Consider the following 18,836-nt stretch of genomic DNA (forward strand, 5'->3'; position numbering starts at 1 on the left):
TACTTGACCTTAACACAGATTTAAGAGCTGTTTAAATTCCAACTAAAAATTGTGTTTCTGATCAATTTGTTTATTTGTACTTGGGTTTGCTTCCTGTAAACTTATGCTAATCAGTACATAAACATTTCTGTGATACTTCTACTGGTTTGAACTGTAATGGATCAGTATGTGTCAAAAATTATATACACATCTTAAATGTATCAATATATGCCACCATATTGTTCCAATTTAATCACTTTACCTACTGATTTCCTTTCCATTTCATTTGCCTAGTATCTTTGTTTATTATTTGCTTTTAAACTTTATAGTTTGTTCGTAGGAGTGCCCTTAGAAGGCAACACATATTTGACTATTTAAAAAACCTGATTTGATAGTCTCTGCCCTTTAGAAGAGAAGGCTAACCCATTTACATTTATTGTCACCACTGAGGCTGCATTTCTGTCTTGATCAGCATGTTCCACACTGATTTCTGGATCTGCTCCTTTCATGGTTCATTTCCTTACACACAGTTTTACTCGCTTTTTCTTCCACTGTAGTTTAGTAGAAATCATGTTCTTGTTTCTATTAGTGGTGGCCTTTATGTTAATCAAATGCACTTTTAATGATTAAGCCATTTCCCTAGTGATGTAAGTTCCTTCTTTCCATGAAGAGACATTAAGTGACTCTTTTCTTCATCTGCAGCTGCCCCCCTGCAGCTGTTGTCAATTTAACCAGAAGTTACAAATCAGTTTACACAAAAATATTCTTCACAGCATACAGAGTACAATAAATAATAGTGTCGCCAATTTTGTGTTCAACTGTATAACCACAGTTACAGGAATAATTTATATCTAAGCTCCATGTAGTTAATTGGTATCTAGTCACCACCGATCTTCTTACATATGACCTATGACCTTTCCGAGGTCATCAGCCACTCATTCGTATTTCTTTGATTGGCTCCAGGGCATCTTTCATTGACTCTTTCAGGAAAGGTATGTGGGTGGTACACTTTCTAAATCCTTGCAAATTTAAAGCCATCCCGTTTACTTCCTGTGTCCAAAACAACAACCAGAGATAGGACTGAACTCACAAGTAAAAGTATTTTTTGACAAATCCCTGGGGATGGTTCTGTCCTTCACTCTGGTTCTGGGTCTCCTGGGTTCAGGAGAGGCTTGTCTGTGCCTTCGGAAGTCTATGGACTTGTCCGCCTGCCTTAATTTTTTCTCCAATACAACCTGGATGATTATAGAGTTTTCCTTCACTCTTCCAATACACAGATATTGCCATGGATGCTTGGGTCCCGAATGCTTTTATTCTGCTTTAATTGGGGGTTTTCCTTGGCTCAGGAAAGCTTCCTGGCAACTCTCTCTTTTCATCTTAACATGGTTCTTCTTTGTTCTCACCACGTGGCTCCCCGCCGCGGTGTCCACTTTCCCGGGTTGGATTTCTGTCCTCTGTCTTCTGTACATATAACTTCTCTCTCTTTGGCTTCATTTCCGGGGTCTCCTATGAACTGCCTCTTGGTTTAAGATTGGTTCACATCCCTGTGTTGATTCTCTGCAGTTACATGTCCATTATCTGCAGCTTCTGTACACATCTCAATCCACTCTGATGTTTTGGGTCCCATTGAGTTCAGCCTCTATTTGGCCCTGCAAAACTCTGGACGTTTGCCTACATTTCATCCCAGGCTGCCCTTCCTTCAGGCTTCTTGCTCTTGGGTCACAGAGGTCACAGCCTCTTTTATCTCTTTGATGCCAACAAGCAGACACTGACCAGAAGACTCACATTTACTGCAGGGGTTATTTCCAGAGCTAACCCTGCCCTTCGGTCTTCAGAAAGTGTTCCTTTCCATAGAGAGTGTGCATTCTTTCACAGGCTCCTGCTTATATTTTGGCTGTGATGCTTTTTTTATTCCCTTTTAAACAGGCAGAGGCCAATCTCGGCCAGGAACAAGCCAGCAAGCTCAGGGGGAGGGAGTCTGCATCCTTCCTCTCAGTTCCAGGGGCTGTGGGAGGCTCCGCCTTACCCAGGCTGGCCCAGAAGTTTGGGGTGATGTGCAGAGACCCTCGATCTTCATGGGACCCAAAAGGCAGCCCCCAGTGGGGTCTGATCCCACCGGGGAGGTCAGGTTTTCTGTCTGAGCTGCAGAGTTTTGAGAACGGAAGACTGAGGGGGGGACAACATGGCCTTGGTGAGCCCATCATCTGGCTTCTCCTGCCCCAGGTGAGAGGCTCTTCCTGCTAACTCTGCCCCTTCCAGTGGAGCTCACCTCTGCGCTGGCATCTTTTCCTGGTCCTGCTAGAGCCGCGTATTCACAGAATGAAGGGGGAACCGCGGTGCAGGGAGGCTCCACCTCTGCCTGCTGGTTTTCTGACCACTGCAGGTGTCTCTAGGTCTGAAGGTTAGGTCCAGGCACCAGGAGGAGGCCCTGGGCTCTTTGTGCATCACAGGAGGCCTTAGTCAGAGCAGGGGCTCAGAGGATAAAAAAGCAGGGGCATCCCAAGGTTTCTACCGTCCACTCTGGCAAAGTCCCCAGCGGGCCTTCACCTGACCTCAGTGCACACTTCCCTTTTCTCCAAGGCATGATGCTATTGCCAGTTGCCCTTATTTTCAAAATCTTTTGAAACCGGAAGCTGGGCAGAGGCTGTTCAGCCAGTGCGATGGGTCTGTCACCATAGCAACCCAGAAAGCCACGGCCACTTCCCCACAGACTTGGCATGAGGACCAGACTCTTCCTCTCTCCTCCAAAGGTCCAGGAAGCATGCCATCCTCGTGGCGTGGACGGCAAAGGTCACGGGGAAGAGGGAAAATGCAGTTCTCCACTTGTCTGTTCCTCATCCATCACACGCCCATCTGTCCTGTGAAACCCTGAAGCCACACGGCCATGACTGCACAAGGCCAGGTGCAGCCCGGACACGCAGAGTGAAGAGACACCCCCGGGGCCTGGGCGTCCCTGCTACAAGGCACCGAAGACCAGAAGGGCAGGAGGGTCTCAGGAGGGAGCGAGGGTGTGGCTTCATTCTGATGCAGCCATTGGGAACATGAGCACTCCAGAATATTCTGGAAGGTGCCACAGGAGGAAAATCACCAGCCTTTCACCTACAGAGACTCCCCTGGGGTTTTAGAAATGCTTCTCATCCACTATTTCCCTTTCCCCAAACCCCAAGGACCTGTGAGGTCAGCCTGGGGTCACGCTTACCCCTTCCACAGATGAAGAAACTGAGGCTCTGAGAGGTGAAAGTGACTCCCTCAAGGCCAGCCACCCAAGTGTGCATTACACCTGTCAAGCCTGCAGGTGGGGGGGCGGCGGGGGGCAGGGGGCGGCCCGTCCGGGCAGCAGCCCCAGAGAACAAGGCTTGACAGAACAGGGCAGTGTGGGGAGGTGCGATCCCACACAGGTCCAGGTGAGCCTGAGATGACGCTCTGGTTGGGGGAGGAGGGGACCCAGGGGCAGAAGTGCAGAGATGACAGTGTCGGCCTTGGTACCATCCCGGCACTTACATCACCGGGTATATCTCAGTTTAATGGCGAGTTGACATTTAAAGTGATTTAGATTGAGACACAAATCCTTCTATTTCATTTTTCAAGACTGATCTTTAACAAATGTCTATGCCAAATGCCGTATTTCACACCCTCTGCAGCGCCCAGAAGCCATCAGAGCTGCTCTGTGGGCGGAGGGGCTGGGCTGGGGACCGTGGGTCACACCCGGACCGCAGCAAGAGGGCCGAGCAGCAAGACACAACCACAGAGAGAGGTTTGGGTGACCAGACCCTGGGGCGTGAGGGGCAGGCCGGGGTGGGTGGAGAGATGCCAGGGGCCCGTTGTTCTGAGTCAGAGCCAGAACCACGCTGGGTTAGGAAGAACATCACTGCCCTGACGATTTCTGCCGTGCTCATGCTGACTTAACTTCCATCTCAAATATACGATCTGCCTTTTCACAGTACAGTTAAGAAGGATCAGATTTACCTTTGTCTTTCATGAAAAAATAAATCTCTAGGTAATGAAGTGTCATGTGTAAGACTACAAGGACATAGTAAACCAACAGGACAAAACCGTGTTTTCAACAGCTTTGCCAGTAGTTCTGCCCAATTAGTTCATGAAACGTGGAATCAGCAAATAGCATCAATTCAAACAGCTCTGCTGGAAACCGGGGATGACTCTGAACTTTGCACATCCTTAGCGAAGGCTCACGTTGACACGATGAGAACACACTGCATGCCTGCAGGACCACAGGGGCGCTCCTGGCCGTGGCACAGGGCCGGGGGGAGGTGGCAGGCCCCGGACAGCCCTGGCCGGCATGGCGGGCTGGCTGAAATGGACAGCATGGTGGTAGCAATGTCTGCTCGCTCTAGAACGGCTGTCCGGCTCAACAACGGTGTTCTCTGAGGGTTCCCCTGTGGGGACACATACCCCATCGAAGGTGGGGCCCCAGGCTTCCCTTAGGATTGCTGAGATCTGGGACTATTTGGAATACTTGGATCCCAGGCACCCCCATCAGGCTGAGCTGTAGGACTTGGGTACCTGGCCAGCATCCCCCTCACCCAGGTCCTGCAGAAAGCATTCTCTTCTATTTGGTCAGCAACTACTTGACCTCATGTGTTAAGTAATAGCCATCCTTGCAGCCCCCAAAGCGGCCCCTCCAGGGACTCTTAAGGCATGCCTGCTGCCTCCCTCAGATCTGGAGGCCATGAGTACTTCATCCCTGCATCCCAGCATCCCACGTGGAGCCAAAAAGGATGGAGGGCAGGGAAGCAGGGGGAAGCGGAGGGAAGGGGGAGCTGGCAATACTGATGTACTAATCATGTGACCCAGCTGCCCGTGCAGGGCCAAGGGGAAGGCCACCCCTAGGTACGGAAAAGCAGGTCAGAACTCAGCTGACCCTGACCCTTACCCTGACCTGGTCCTCTTGGCAGGCTGCCTGTCACTTCTGTGGTGTCAGGAACACCCGACCCCACCGTGGTGGCCCGTCCAGTGCCCACTGGCTTTCTCCACTGGACCCCTTTCCTCCTGTTTCAACCCCTGCCATTTAAAATGATTCAAAGAACAACTGCTTTAAGGAAAACCGAGACTCATGCAGCACAATTACTGTAAACAGCTGTCCGCGTGTCAGGCCTCCTATAACGAAACGGGCCAAAAGTGCCAATGGAAATACCGTGGGTTTGGTCAAACCCATTTTTTGTTTCCAGGCTCACTTCTGCCGAGAAAATGAAGAATGTCAGTGCTCGCGATGCGTTGGTGCCAGGCCGGCCGTCTACGTCTGTGTTTACACACAGAATCTATTAAAATGTCCAGCTATTACCGCCGTGATGAATAGCAGTGATTCAAAAGAACACAACGTGGATTGCAGACAGGGATCAGAGTCATGACGGGGTATTTTTCATCGTGTGTGAGGAAGAATCGGTGAGTGGCAGGTACCGAGTTTCTCCTGGGGGAGGACCCACCATCCGGGGATTCCTCCACCCGTAGAACCTCCTGCACAAAAGCCTCTCGCCCTTGGGAGGACGTCGTGGGCACAGAGCATCCAGCTCCCTCCTGGGTGGTCCTTGGAAGACAACGGAGGGGCTGGCTTGGGTTGGGGTCTACCCATCTCAGCCCCCTTCAGCGGTGAGAGGGGGCGGTCCTCCCACCCACAGTGCTCCTTCCAGGCTTTTCCTCTCCCCAGCTCTCCTGCTGAGCTCACCCCTGGGCTCCAGAGCCCTGCTCTCTGTCCCCAGTTCAGGCTCCGAGCACCATGTGGGCTCCAGCAAAACCCGCCATAAACACCATCCCATCAAATTCCAGAAGACAGACGGCAGCCTCCAAGCTCTGCCTTGGGGGCGACTCAGCCCCAGACCTCACAGTTCGGCCAGCTCCTCCTCTGTCCCTCCCATCCCCTCAAGGGGCAGACGTGGCCCCGAGCCAGATACCCAGCGCAGAGCCGGCACCCAGAACCAGGAGGGACCACGTAAGTCAAGGACTCTCCCTGGAGAGAAGGACTGGGCTGAGCCCCTGTTGCTCCCCGCCGGGCGGACAGCTTAGCAGACGACAGGAGGCTGTGGCCTCGCCCTGGGCCATTCCTGCAGCCTCCCGCCAGGGTCCCACTGGGCGTCATCTGTCAGAGGGGAAAGGCCTGGGTAGCGGCCGGAAGCACGGACCCCGTGGACCCTCTCAGGGCGGGAGGTCCCAGCAGGTCCTCAGGACTGTCCATCTCCTCTTCCCAAAGGAAACAGGAAAGACCGGCCAGAAGGCAGCCGGCCGTGGCCTCTGATCACTAGGGCCGCACACCACCTCATCCCGGCTCAGAATCAGTTTTCTTTTGTTGGTTTTCAGAGCAAGAAGCGGTTAGGGTCTGTAATAAACCCTTCTGATGGCTGGGATGGCTCCTTCGTTTGGGAGCAGAGAGGAACAAAACACCCCCCAAATGTCCCCAAGGAGCCCTGGCCTTCCTCCCACCCGGTGTCGGGATAGTCCTGTCTGTGGGAACTCACACCCGGCAGGGAGGCTGGGGACCCCCGAAGCCCTGGGTCATGAAATGGACTGAGCGTGTGTTCCTCCACACTGGGGCCGGAGCCCACGGTTCCCGGGGCCCAGGGGAGGGCTGGCCGGAGCCAAAAGTGGACGGACGGCCAGATGGTGGAGGAGAGAAGGCCTTCAGCTGTGACGGGAGTGAGGCCTGGAGGACGCCGGTCGGGGGAGTGACAAACCGCACCAAAGGCCCCCCGAAGTGCTGGCCCTGGGGGAGGAGGCCCTGCCACCTTGGCCGTGGAAGGAGCCACGTTCCCAGAGAGAGACAGGACTCCCACGAGGGACAGCAAAGTGGGGACGTGTCACCCCAGACACCGCAGAGCACCAGAAAGGCTGCAGGAGCCCCTGGGTGACCGCAGGCCTGGGAGGGAGCCTGGCAGGGTCAGGGGGCACCCTGCAGAGCAGAGGGGAACACAGAGCCGGCTGGGCCAAGCTCTGGGAGAAGAGAAAGCACGGGCTCCCTGGTGAGGCTGGGAAGGGGGCAAAGGGCACACAGTGGGCCCCGCCGGACCTAAGCCGCACCCCCCCTTCATCGGCCACGTGGCGCTGGCCACCCAGCAGCGGATCTCACCCACCAGGACACCTCCGACCTCCCCTCCAGGACCACAGCCCCTACCCGCCCTGCTTGCGGACGCACACAAACTGCCTCCACACGGATGCCGGGGGCCCGCCACGTGGCTCCCCTTTGTCCTCAGCGGGTCCCTGGTCCTTCCGACCTGGGTGCGGCCCTGGCTTGCTGCGTGTGGGCCAGGAGGGGTCAGGCCGGGGTCACCAGTCCTCGTGACCCCTGCCTCTCCTCACGCCCCTGTACCCGCCGTGTGCAGCTGTGTCCCCTTCCTGGTACTGCAGACACGTCAGGGTCCCTCCGTTCCTGCTGAGACCTCAGCATCTCACCTGCAGCCCCGCCCGGCCTCAGAGAGTGACCTGAACTCCACGCCCAAGCCCATCCCGGTGCCTCGAGAGTCACTCAGAAGCCGCTCAGGATGCACTCACACCTCGTACGGCCCCTGGGTCCCGCCTCACACACTGCTGGTGACGCCTCGGCCCCTGAACTCGTAAGGGCCGGCGCCTGGGGAGCTGGCCGTAGACAGGTCCTGACTTCCGGCTAGGTCAGCTCAGCGGTCAGCTCCCTGGGAAGTGGTACCGATGACCCACGGGAGCTCTGCGAGGAAGGGTGCGTGTCCATCGCGCGAGTGGCCAGACGTCCCCGAGGGCAGCCGCAGTGCCCAACAGGTGCCAGGGCGTCAGATCTTGATACACCCGCATGGCTGCATCAGACCCAAGGCTCCCACACATTCCCTGTAGTATCCTGGGATGATTTCCCTTTTTGTCTTCCTGGGGAAGCTTCAGGGTATCCCACTGCCTGACTCCTCTGCATTTGGGGTTTACCCACAACTTTCGGGGAGCATCCATCAGGAGCCCCTCACTGCCCCTCCCTCGAGGAGCCCTCTTTGGGGCCCGTCCTGCCATGGGGGGCTGTGCCGGGGGCTGCACTGGGGGCCGCTCGGCTTCCCGGGCTCACTTCATCCTCATCCCCCTGGACCACCTCATGCACAGCCTCCTGAGGATGGGGCGCCCAGAGCGGGGGCAGGGCCACGGCTGCCTGACCCCGGGAGGACCGTCCCAGTTACTGATTTTATACTGGTGGACCCCTACCCCCATGGACTGTTGGGCCGGCGTTGAATTCCAACGCATCCCAACTCTGAAGGGCCAGGGCTGCTGTTTTCTGGCTTGGAGCGCTTCAGCTGAGAAGCCAGATACACTCTGATGTCTGAGCCTTTGTATGTGACCTATTTTTTCCCTCTGAGTTTTTACAATGTTGTTTTCATCTCCAGTGGCCTGAAATTTCATGCTGATACGCCTCAGGATGGGTCTTTCTTCATTCATTTCTGGCCCGTGGTGAGTCCTTGCACACAGGAAACCCGGGCTTTGAGTCCTGGGAATTTCTTTAGAAAATATGTCTTTGATAATTCCTTCTTCATTGGTCTCTATTTTTGGATCTTATATTCTTTAGACCTCCTGAATCGATCTTCTAATCTGCTTTTTCTTTTCCTTTCCTACTTCCTACTTTTTTAAAAAAATTCTGTTCCTGGCTTTTTGAGATTTCCACAATTTTATGTCCCAAACATTAGCTGGAGTTTTAACAAATTCTGTTACACACACACATACTCATACAGGTATGTATTAAGTCTGCGAAGACATATACACACATCACGTGTGTGTGCATGAAGCGCTTTCTTGTCTTCTTACAGCTCTTGAAATAAGTCTTCCTTCAAGGAAGCTACTGCCGTGTGACAAGCAGCACCCGACTCTGGGTGGGAGCTGGGGGTGAAAGTGACCTTGGCCAGCGAGCCTGGCGGGCTCGCCGTGCGTCTCCGCGTCTGTGCCACCTCCTCTCTGCTGCCTCCGCTGTTCTGTCCCCTCCAAGCTCCTAACCCCTTTCCTTAGGTTTGTGTTTGTTTGTCATCTCTCTCCTCCCACCAGACGAGGATCCTGATGCTAGAAGCCCGGTGGGGGGATGGGGGGCTTCACAGAGGGGCCTCAGACCCCAGCTCACAGCGCCCAGGTTCTGCATCAGGCTTGGTTGGTAGGCTAGCGGGATACCCCCCCCCCCAAATTCTTGTCCACCCGTAACCTCAGAATATGACCTTCGTCGGAATTGGGTCTTTGAAGATGCAATTAGTTAAGGACCTTGAGATGAAATCATCGTTCATGTAGGGCGGGCCCTAAATGAGATGCTGGCATCTCCGTAAGAGGAAAGAGGGAAGTTCAGATATCCAGGGAGGAAGCCGGAGGCCGAGCCTGGCGGGACGTGGCCACAGCCCAGGAGCCCCCAGGACGGCAGGCAAACCCCAGAGGCAGGAAGAGGCAGGAAGGACCCTCCCCGAGGATGCAGAGGGAGCGTGGCCGCACTGACCCCTTGATCTTGGACCTCTGGCCTCCACACTGCGAGGGGGTGATTTTTGTTGCTGGAAGTCACCCAGCGTGTGGTCACTTGCTACAGCAGCCGTGGGAAGCTCAGAGCCTAAGTCTCTCGGTAAAGAACCCCCTGTGTCCTGACTGCACCCTCTGGGAGTGGGTGAGTCTCACATCTCGGGACTTGGGTTTCTCTCCATCTCTGGGTTTTCAGGAAGTTCCCCCACACTTGGCGTTGGCCTTAGGGGGTCCAGAATTGCGCAGGTGTTGATTCCTCCCCGGCGTGAGCCTCTGGGGGCTCCAGGCTCCTGCAGGGCACACAGGGGGCCCCAGCCACGGTCTGGGTAGGGAGGACCTGGGAGCCCTCCTGCGGCCTTTCCACCGGCCCGCTGTGTCAGCTCCGCCTCCACTCCACACGCAGGGGGCCTGCGCCCCGACTCCTGAGTCCTGGGGTCCGAGTGTGACCCTGCCGCTCCCCTGGGGTTCAGCTCCCCGTGACCTGCCGAGTGCAGCTGCCTCTCCCGTTTGGCTTTGCTGTTGCCTCCTCTTCCGTTCACTCCCCGCACGTCCCCGCCATGTCCAGGGGTTTCCAGGGGTCAGAAGTGGGAAGCGTGTATTCTGTTCGTTACACCTGGGAGCCTGGCACAAGCACCTGTGAAGTGCCCCCTGACTGCCCTTCGAGAACCTGAGCCCCAGCGTGAGGGGTCCAGCGCTCGGGGCCCCCGAGTCTCCTCCTTCTGCGTGTCCAGCCCTGGGTGGGTACCTGGCACAAGGACCCTGGCTGAAGCATGGGCCACGTGCTGGGCGAACTCCTTGGACAGAAGGCCCCGGCCAGTCTTTCCCAGGAATCTCGGTGGGAGGGGCCCACACCGGACACACGCGAGGCCCTCGGGTAGTACATTTTGAATCCGGGAACGCAGAGGCCTCCAGGTTGGACCTAGGACTGCTCCCTCCCGAAGCTCCAAGCTTCCTGGGTGGGGCGGCACTGGGTCCGCGGGGGCAGCCTGGATGAGGCCGGCTGTCCCTGGGGCGGTGAGGACGGACAACCAGAAGGGGCACTGCACCCTCCCCACCCCCTGCCCCGTACCGGGCTGGCTCTTCAATCCTGGACCAGCCACGTGGAGGACGGACGCTCGGCATGGATGAGCGACAGCAAGAGCCGCCTGGGCCTGGATGCCATGTGGGTCAGTGTGCGCAGCGCACGCCGGCCTAAGTGCCGGGCTGCCCGGCCCCAGCACGGCCAGTTCACGACACGATGAGGGAGGCAGGGGTGAGAGCCGCAGGCCTCCAGGCTTCGGGCAGAGCTGGGCACTCCTCCATCCCTCCGGGGCCTAAGGGAGCCCCCCGGGTGCCCGTCCACACCTCGCTGCTGCGCACTCCCAGGTCCAGGACACCTGGGCCTGGGCAGAATTTGGACTTCCAGGGGCAAAGGTGATCAGAGGCAGCTCCTGGGAAAGCGCTTTTGTTGTCATGAATTTCCATGACATCCGAGGTCCTGGAGTAGATTGTACAGACACCCCCCAGAATACCCCTCGCCCCCCACAGCGGTGTGTCCACGCAGCACAGAATTAAAACGTGGGACTTAACTGTTCATTTGAGAGACGGATTCAACCAGCTGGTCTGTCTGGTCTAGGTGTGCATTATAGCAGCCACTGTGGAGCATCTTTAACACAGAAGCACCGCACGTGGCAGTGGAGCATGTGTCCGACTGTCCCGAGTGCCGCTAAAGCCCGGGCGCCGCCCCAGCTGCTCACGTCTGGACAGAAGCCGAGGGTGGGCAGGACGGCGCTCCACTGGCGGGGGCCTCCCGCCTACCTGGGGCCTGGCCTTTTCCTTCCCCTTCTGCCTGCCCAGTCAGCCCTGCTCTAAGGGGCTGCGAGGGGGCCAAGGAGGGGACACTGGTTGCGACCTTGGGGAGGGCCCGTGAGGTCCACCTGCTCAACATGCATGGTGCAGACCAATGTCACAGGCAGCCCTTGGAACAGGGATCGCGGGAGCCACAGACGCCAGGTCCCACCCCCCCCCGCCCCGAGTACCTCCGGGATGCCGGGTGCCCAGCTCTTCACTGCGACCTGTCCTGGTACCCGCGTGACCTCACCTTGTGAGCCTGTGTGCGCCTCACGAGGCGGCTTTCACCCTCAAGACACAGATGTGCCCGAATGTTTTTATTCTGCTTCTTCCTCCTTTGAAATGCCGATCATGAGCCACTAAATTAATTTCACGACCCACTAATGGAGTGAGGACCTGCACTTTGAAAAGAGGTGACCTAGGAAATGCAAACGTCAGCATGTGCCTGGGGTCTGGGTTCTGCTAATCAGTTAATCAATTTATCACATGGATGTACGGGAGCCCCGAATGAGGGAACGGGGCTGGCGGGACCACAAGGCCTGCACCTGCCCTCAGGCAGCTCATGGTTTGCTGGGGACACAGAGAAGGGAGCAGCCGCGGCCCACGCAGAGGAGGGGGTGGGGCGTGACCAGGCAGGGGTGGGTGACAGCCACTTCCGGACGTGGCCCTGGCTGCAGGGGCGCTGGGCTGAGACCCTGGCATCTGGGATGAATTAGCAGTCATGTGGCCAAGCAATCCTGAGGTGTCTTACAGCCCCCCTCATGGAAAACCAATTTATGCCAAAATGTGAAAGCCCACAGTGCCAATCTGCCATCTGTAAGAGGCCCGAGATGCAATCGTGGAAGGGGATTACGTGCTCCAATTATAAGGTGTTTGGGTCAAGAGCTCAAGTAAGCTTTTAAGAAAGCTTTGAAAATAGGTCTCCGCAGGCCAGGGTCACCTCTGCAGACACTTGGGACGATGACAGAGCTCGCTGGTCCCCTAGGGTCATCTCAGCGGGATCTGCCAACCCAAGCACCCGGGGCCCACTTCCCCGGTGAGGATGTGACCCTGCGGGCCAGCACACAGGCAGGAGGTCACTGTCACTGAACACGTCCGGCCGCTCGGCCATGTCTCCGAGTGTGAGTGCCTCCCGCTGGGGGAGTGAAGGGGCCCTGAGCGGGTGCACCCCTCCCTGACCTGCCCCAGGTGTGGCGGGGCCTTCCTGCCTGGACTGTGGGCTTCTCCTGACGCACCTGTTCCAGCACCAGGCGCTCTCCGGGGCGGGCTGATCTCAGGATGCACGCATCAGAGACTGTCTTCTCACCCGGAAGACGCGTGGGCCTTCTGCAGCGCCAAGGCCGCGTCTGAGTTGGGCAGACCCGGCAATTCAAGCCCCACCTCCATGGCCCACTGATCCCCGGCCGTGGCCTCCCTCAGCCGCCCCAACTGCAGTTTTCACGGCTGGAAACCCGAGGTGATGGTTCTGAGCTCTGAGACCTGTGAGCCCGAAGGGAATGACTGTCTGCACCTTCTAACCAAGGTATTAGAGCAACTTAAGGACCTGAGGCTGTGCTTGCAAGGAGAGGGCGCTAGGGCTGCCGAAGGTGCGCCCTTTGCACGTAGAGGCCCCCCAGAACCTCCGAGGGGCGGGGGCGCAGGGCACCGGGAGCCGGGAAGGGCTCGGGGGCTTGACGGGAGGAGACGCCCCGATTCACCGTGAGGAGACTGAGGGGTGCTGCCTGGGCCCCGCGGCCTGGAGGGCAGGCCTGACCCCACAGCCATGCATAGCCAGGCCCGCCACGGAGGGTGGGTGGCCCGGAGCCCCCTCCAAGCCTCACCTCCTGTGGGTGTTCATTCAAAAGACCCCCGACGCAGCGCCTCCCGCACCAGGGCTGGCCCAGGCGCCCTGGGCATCCACACGCTGACCCCGGGCCCCACGGATCTGGGGACGGTGGCCCCGGGGGTCCAGGGGTCTGCTTGTCCCCCAGTCTCCACCTTTCGGGAAACCTGGAAAGGTCAGCTGCTTCCTAGACGGTCGGGGAGGCAGCGGCCCCACCTCAGAGGCCCTTCCGCTCCCGGAGCAGGGAGCCAGGTGGCAGGCAATGAGCTGGCACACCTGCACACCTGCCAGGCGTGAGGACAGGTCCCTCGCTTCCGTGCCGCACGTGGATGAACAAGCACGGCCGACGCTCAGACAAGCGCACAGCTGCGGCTTCAGCGACTGGAGACCTGGGGGCGCGCGCTGCAGCCCAGCCCAGCGCTCCTCGTGGGCGGCCCCGCTCGGGACGGGCCCCCAGGCCTGCGAGGGGAGGCTGCAGCCAAGGCCCCCCTGCCTGAACTCCCGCCAACACAAGAGGCCTCCGAGACGTCTGATGGGCTGCCTGGGTGCAGCTGGGGGCCCGCGTCTCCACTTGACAGCCCCGTCCCCAGAATGTGCCCCCAGAGGCCTGGCTTGTCCCCACCCGACCTCCCTGCCGGCGATGGGACCAGGGCATCCGTGTCTCATCTCGGAGCAGCTACACCTAATTGGCCTCTTAAGGACGTTGCTGAAACAGCCCATCTGACTTCTGCAGCGGAGGCTGCAAGGGCAGGAAGGGGTGGGTTTTCCTCTAGACTAATTCATGAGGGGCTGTGGCCCCCTCCTCTCTGCCGTGGATGCCAGGGGAGAATTTCCAGATCCTTCCACGGAACCCCAGACCTCCCTGACATAACGTCCCCCAGCATCGAGGCGGGAATTTTGGCCAGGAGCCATAGCCCACCCCAGTCCTCAGCTGTCTACGTCAGCCTCGCGAGGAAGAGCCCGGATGAGAGATGATAATTGGCTGGTCGAGTCCAACACCGTGCGGGCCCAGCCTACGCAGCACCAGAGCCGCCCCTGGCCCCGGCCGGGCAGCCCCGCTCCCCTGGCCCACACCATCCCAGCCTGCGCTTAATGCGTTTTCCTTTGGGAAAGGAATCTCAGAGAAAACAGCCCCAGAGCCACTTTGCTGCCCTCTGCCTCCCAGCCTGCTGGAGACCAGCCTGGGGAGCCCAGAGTCCACAACTGTCCCCCTCGGTGGGATCCAGGAGGGACAGAGGCACCCTCAGGGGCTCTCGGGGTCTCTGCTCCAAACAGCCACCATGCCTGCCTGCGGGGGGAGGGGATGGCCTGGATGAGGCCCACGGCCCCTCCCCAATCCTTTTTTTTAAAGGCCCTTTGTTCTGAAGCCCTTCTGTGGGTTCTAACCTTCCCTCCAGCCTGGAGCCGGGAGTACATTGCCCAGAAACAGGACAACTTCACCAGCAATCTCGTGTGGGCTGACCGGCCTGGAGGGGGTTCTGTCCAGCCTCTCGGGCCGCTGGGCACTCAGTGACCGTGTGATGGGTCTGAGCAGCCCGGGGACAGACTGACCCGGCTGCAGAGCAGGGAGGTTCTGGAGGAGGAGGGCCTGGCAGCCTGTCTGTCTGTCCTGTCATCGCCAGTGTGGGGTGTGCCCCCGCCCCAGTGTGCTCTGGTGCCTAAGGCTCCCGCACCCCCAGTACAGCCAGGGGGCCATGTACGTACCGTGGTGGTCTTTATCCGCCCGCCGGGCTGTGTGCACGTCCAGCCTGACCGGTTGATCAACAAGTCACAGCCTTCCCCCTCCAGACAAGGGAGCATGTCACACCACTGCTTTGTTCGGATAATTCGTGCTGCGGAGAGAAGACAGAGCTGTCAGCGCTGGCCTGGGGCATGAGCGGTTCCTACGTAGCCCACTTCCCGGCACCGGAATTCAGGAATAGGACGGTCCAGTGGGCAGCGCCTGGTGTCAATCAGGGTGGCCTGGCCAGACTGCTGCCCCCTCCCTGGCCTCGCAGTCAATCGCTCACTGCCCACCACCACCTCTGCCATTGGCCACTCAGTAAGTAGTGACTGAGGGCGTTGGGGACACTTTCAAGGACCTCCCTTCCCGGAGACAACAATGTACTTCTCTCCTTTGTCTGGAATCCACGTGAGAGCCAGGAAAGACAGCGGCGGGCGGGGGGTGGCGGGGGAGGTCTCCCAATCAGGACCCGCCTCAGATGCAGTGGGGACTGCCTGTCTGCAGGCCGGAATCCTGGGGCCTGGGTGGGTGCTGGGAGGGAGGTGGGCAGGGGGAGGGTGGGGACTCCTGGCAGATCGTACGGAGGCCAAGGCCCTCCCGGGGCCTCATCCACAAAGGGGACCCCCCCCCGAGGACGTCCCAGGGCTGGTGACATCAGGACTCGAGTCCTTGTCATTGTCAGGTGGGGTGGGGAAGGTAGACCCCGTGGCCGCTAAGCACTGATGACTCCAAACCCACGCTTCCAGGCAGAAGGGGGCTGCGTCTCTCTCTTCCTGGGAAACCCACCACCTTCCTGTGGCAGTGGTGGGAGGGCCTGGGGACCCATCGGTGACGGAGGCCGTGGAAGGAGGGACTTTGTGACGGAGAGAACACCGATTGTATGCGTGGAACTGTTCAAGGAACCTGGGAACTACGGGTCGTCTTGAATTAGGACAGAGTGATGTGCGTCCTTTTCAAGGCAGGTTCGACTGCTTTGGTGGCTGCAGCGGCCCCCATGGCCCCACCCTGCTCTTCCTGCATCTTGAAACTCTTAATAACTTTTCAAGGATCCCAGCATTTCCACTTTGCAGGGGGGCCGCCCATCACGCCACCAGCCCTGCAGGCAGTTGGCTGTCCCTACAAAGGCGACAGGGGACCTGGGAGGGGCCTCACCCCATGGGGGCCTGGGCCTTGGGGCCCCTGCAGGGGAGGGTGGCTCGGTGAGTCTTAACAAAGGGTGGACGGGGAGGTGGTCTGGAAAACAGACAAGGATGGCATCCCAGGTGACCTCTTGATGCCAATTCTGACAAACAAGCAGGAGCTGCCTGAGCACAGAGGGGAGTGTCCTGGGATCGATTGGTGGTGCCTGCCAAGGGCACAGCAGAGGGCCCTGTGGGTAGTGTGCTGCTCACCTGGACCCACACCAAGCATCTCTCTACCCACAGCCAGCTGGTCATCCTGAGACCGGCTCCTTTCTAGGCCGAGCTACGGACGGAACTGTGACCCCCACCCCCTGCAGTCGTAGGATGAAGTCCTGACCCCAGAGTGGCTGGACTTGGAAACAGGGCCTTTACAGAAGTACCTGAGGTTAAATGAGGTCATAAGGGTGGGGCCTCACCCCACAGCATTGGTGCCCTTATAGGAACTGACCTCAGAGAGCTCAGCCTCTCCCACGTGGGACACAGCGCAGGCGGCCATCTGTGGGCCAGGAGGGGGTCCCCACCAGGGGCGAGTCAGCCGCACCTGCATCGCACCCGCCTCGCCTCTGGACTTCGAGAAAATGAATTTCTGCTGTTCAAGCCCTACAGCCTATGGTGCTTTGTGACCGCAGCCTGAGCTAAGATGGCCCGGGAGACCTCACAGCACGGAAATGCTCCGCATCCAACTGAAGTCAGAGTGGAAAAACACTCCAGCTGAGCGTCAGCGCGGTTCCCACGGAAGAGGAGACGCGGCTCTGCTCTCACAGCAGGCGTGGGGGACGGGCCGTCTCGCCGCCCAGAAACATCTCTAGGCCACGGGCAGGCCCGGCTCCAGCCGCACCTGTGCTCCACGCGGCCCTCCCAGGACCCGCGGGCCACAGGCGGCTGCATCCCCAGCACATCCCCTCGGGCCTCTTCCTCATCCGCTCCTCGCCCCCGCAGAAGTCCCCGCAGCAGCCCCGCCGTCCCTGGTGCACAATTTTGGTGACAGTAAATGACAACACAAAAAGCTCGTCGCACACCGACAAATGCAAACTGTAAACCCATGAGGAAGCAACAGGATTGAAATACACACCCTGCCAATCCCCGGAAACCCTATGTGCATGGCTTAGAGACGGTCATGATGAATTAAAGAAAGAAGGGAGAGTTTCTCTGGGATCAACCAGGACAGACGGCGTGGGAGGGGGCTCAAGAGTGGCTAAAAAAGAATCTGGATCTGTGCTCCTGTCTGTCTCCTGGGCCGCACCCAGGGAAATGCTGTCAGCGTACTGTGCCTGTCACCATGGAGGTGGGGCACCCAGACCCCAGCTGTGCCCAGGGAGCAGAGCCAAGAGCAGGAATGGGGCCTTCTCAGGTGACAGACCTGCCCTCCGCTGCAAGAGGGAAATGCAGCTCTGGAGGCAGGGAGGCCGAGGCGAGGCCCCACACAGAGAGACTGGAGCCACCCAGAAGGCCGTTGGGTCAGACCAGCGGGGCAGGGCAGCATGGGCAACGTCAGAGGCCTGGTTCTGATACCCACGCCTCCCTGGCTAGTCTGCAGGACCAGACAACAGAGGAGGGATGGGCTCATTCCTGCGCTGCTGTGCCAGCAGGGGACCTCGAGCCAGCAGTGCTTCCCGTGGGCTCCGTCCTCCCCGGGAAGCTTGGTGACCAAGGGGACAGAGAAGAAGCTGCAGGTGGAGTACCTGGCCCAGGGCTTGGCCAGTCCATGTGTAAAACACACATCCTTCATGGTCAGGTGAGGACAGAAGCCACTCTTGGCCGCTGACCGTGGGGCTGGAGACGGTAGACGGACACTGGCAGAGACCGAGCCAGCCTCCAAGCATCCAAGGGGCTGGGGCGCCCGCTGGTCCCCTGAGGCTCCTCCCCCCAGGCCGCAGCTCAGCTCGGCTCCGGGCCCTCGGTCAAGGACACGGGCCCCGTGCCCCGTCCCCAAAGCACAGGGGGTGTCACCAAGCCTTCATCCCCTCTGCTCTGTCCCACACGCAGTTCTAAGAGGCGGGGCGACGGCGGTGGGGGAACATGCAGCCCCCATTCTCCTGGGGGGAGCCCCACAAACATCATGGGACAACATTTGAGGGTCAATCAGGAAGAGGGAGGAAAGCTTGAGGGGCAGGGTCCCAAGTGCCTTCAATAAGGGGAGGGGCATAGGTCCTGCCCACGCTGCAGCCACAGAGCCTGGCCACACACGTTCACACACACGTACACACGTGCGCACATACGCACATGCACAGGAAGGCAGAGGTCACACAAATGCCCACGTGCAGGCACATGCACACACGTAAACACCCACAAAGGCATGCACACCACACCTACACGTGTGAAACAGCACACACGTGCACACCACGGACACACACACAGATATGTGCACTCGTTCACAGGCACACTCACTGCCATACTTGTGGGACCACTTCACGGGCTGGCCTGGCACACAGCAGGCACGCGGGTGTGTCTGCAAAACAAACAGGCATACCTGCTGCCTGGCCACCGCCCTGTCCCCACCTGGCGCGGTGGCCTGGGCGGGCGGGTGCCGGCCCTGCGGAGGGCACTGGCCGGCCAGGCTGATCACACAGCGCCTTTTGTTGGCCGCGGGAGCTCGGCTCACCCAGCCCCGGCCCACTTCCTGCTGGGGGCGGACGGAGGCGCAGGGCTGGGCCACCACGTCCCAGGGACAAAGGGGCCTTTCGTGCCCACACGCCACCACCTCCTCTCCTCTGGCCCCAGCATCGTGGCAGCTCCCAGCGGGGGAGGGCGTCGCCCAGGGCTGGGGGTGCTGAGGGGGCGGTCCAGCCTGCATCTGTGTCACAACCACGGGGCCCTCGGCCCGTGCAGGCCAGGGGCGTGGATCTCCCGATGGCCACGCGCT

At 59.0% G+C, this 18,836-nt stretch overlaps 1 protein-coding gene across 3 annotated transcripts in view; it reads right to left on the minus strand.

The window, feature by feature from the left end:
* TAFA5 (TAFA chemokine like family member 5) overlaps window positions 1–18,836 on the minus strand; it is a 213,200-nt gene that overhangs the window by 34,763 nt on the left and 159,601 nt on the right. For all 3 annotated transcript variants that reach the window (XM_082421620.1, XM_082421619.1, XM_082421618.1), the window contains exon 3: window positions 14,774–14,901. In XM_082421620.1, coding sequence (XP_082277746.1) covers window positions 14,774–14,901 — 128 coding nt within the window. The remainder of the gene's footprint in view (window positions 1–14,773; window positions 14,902–18,836) is intronic.

The sequence above is a fragment of the Balaenoptera physalus genome, assembly GCF_965194825.1.
Source record: "Balaenoptera physalus genome assembly, chromosome: 13".
NCBI lineage: Eukaryota > Metazoa > Chordata > Mammalia > Artiodactyla > Balaenopteridae > Balaenoptera > Balaenoptera physalus.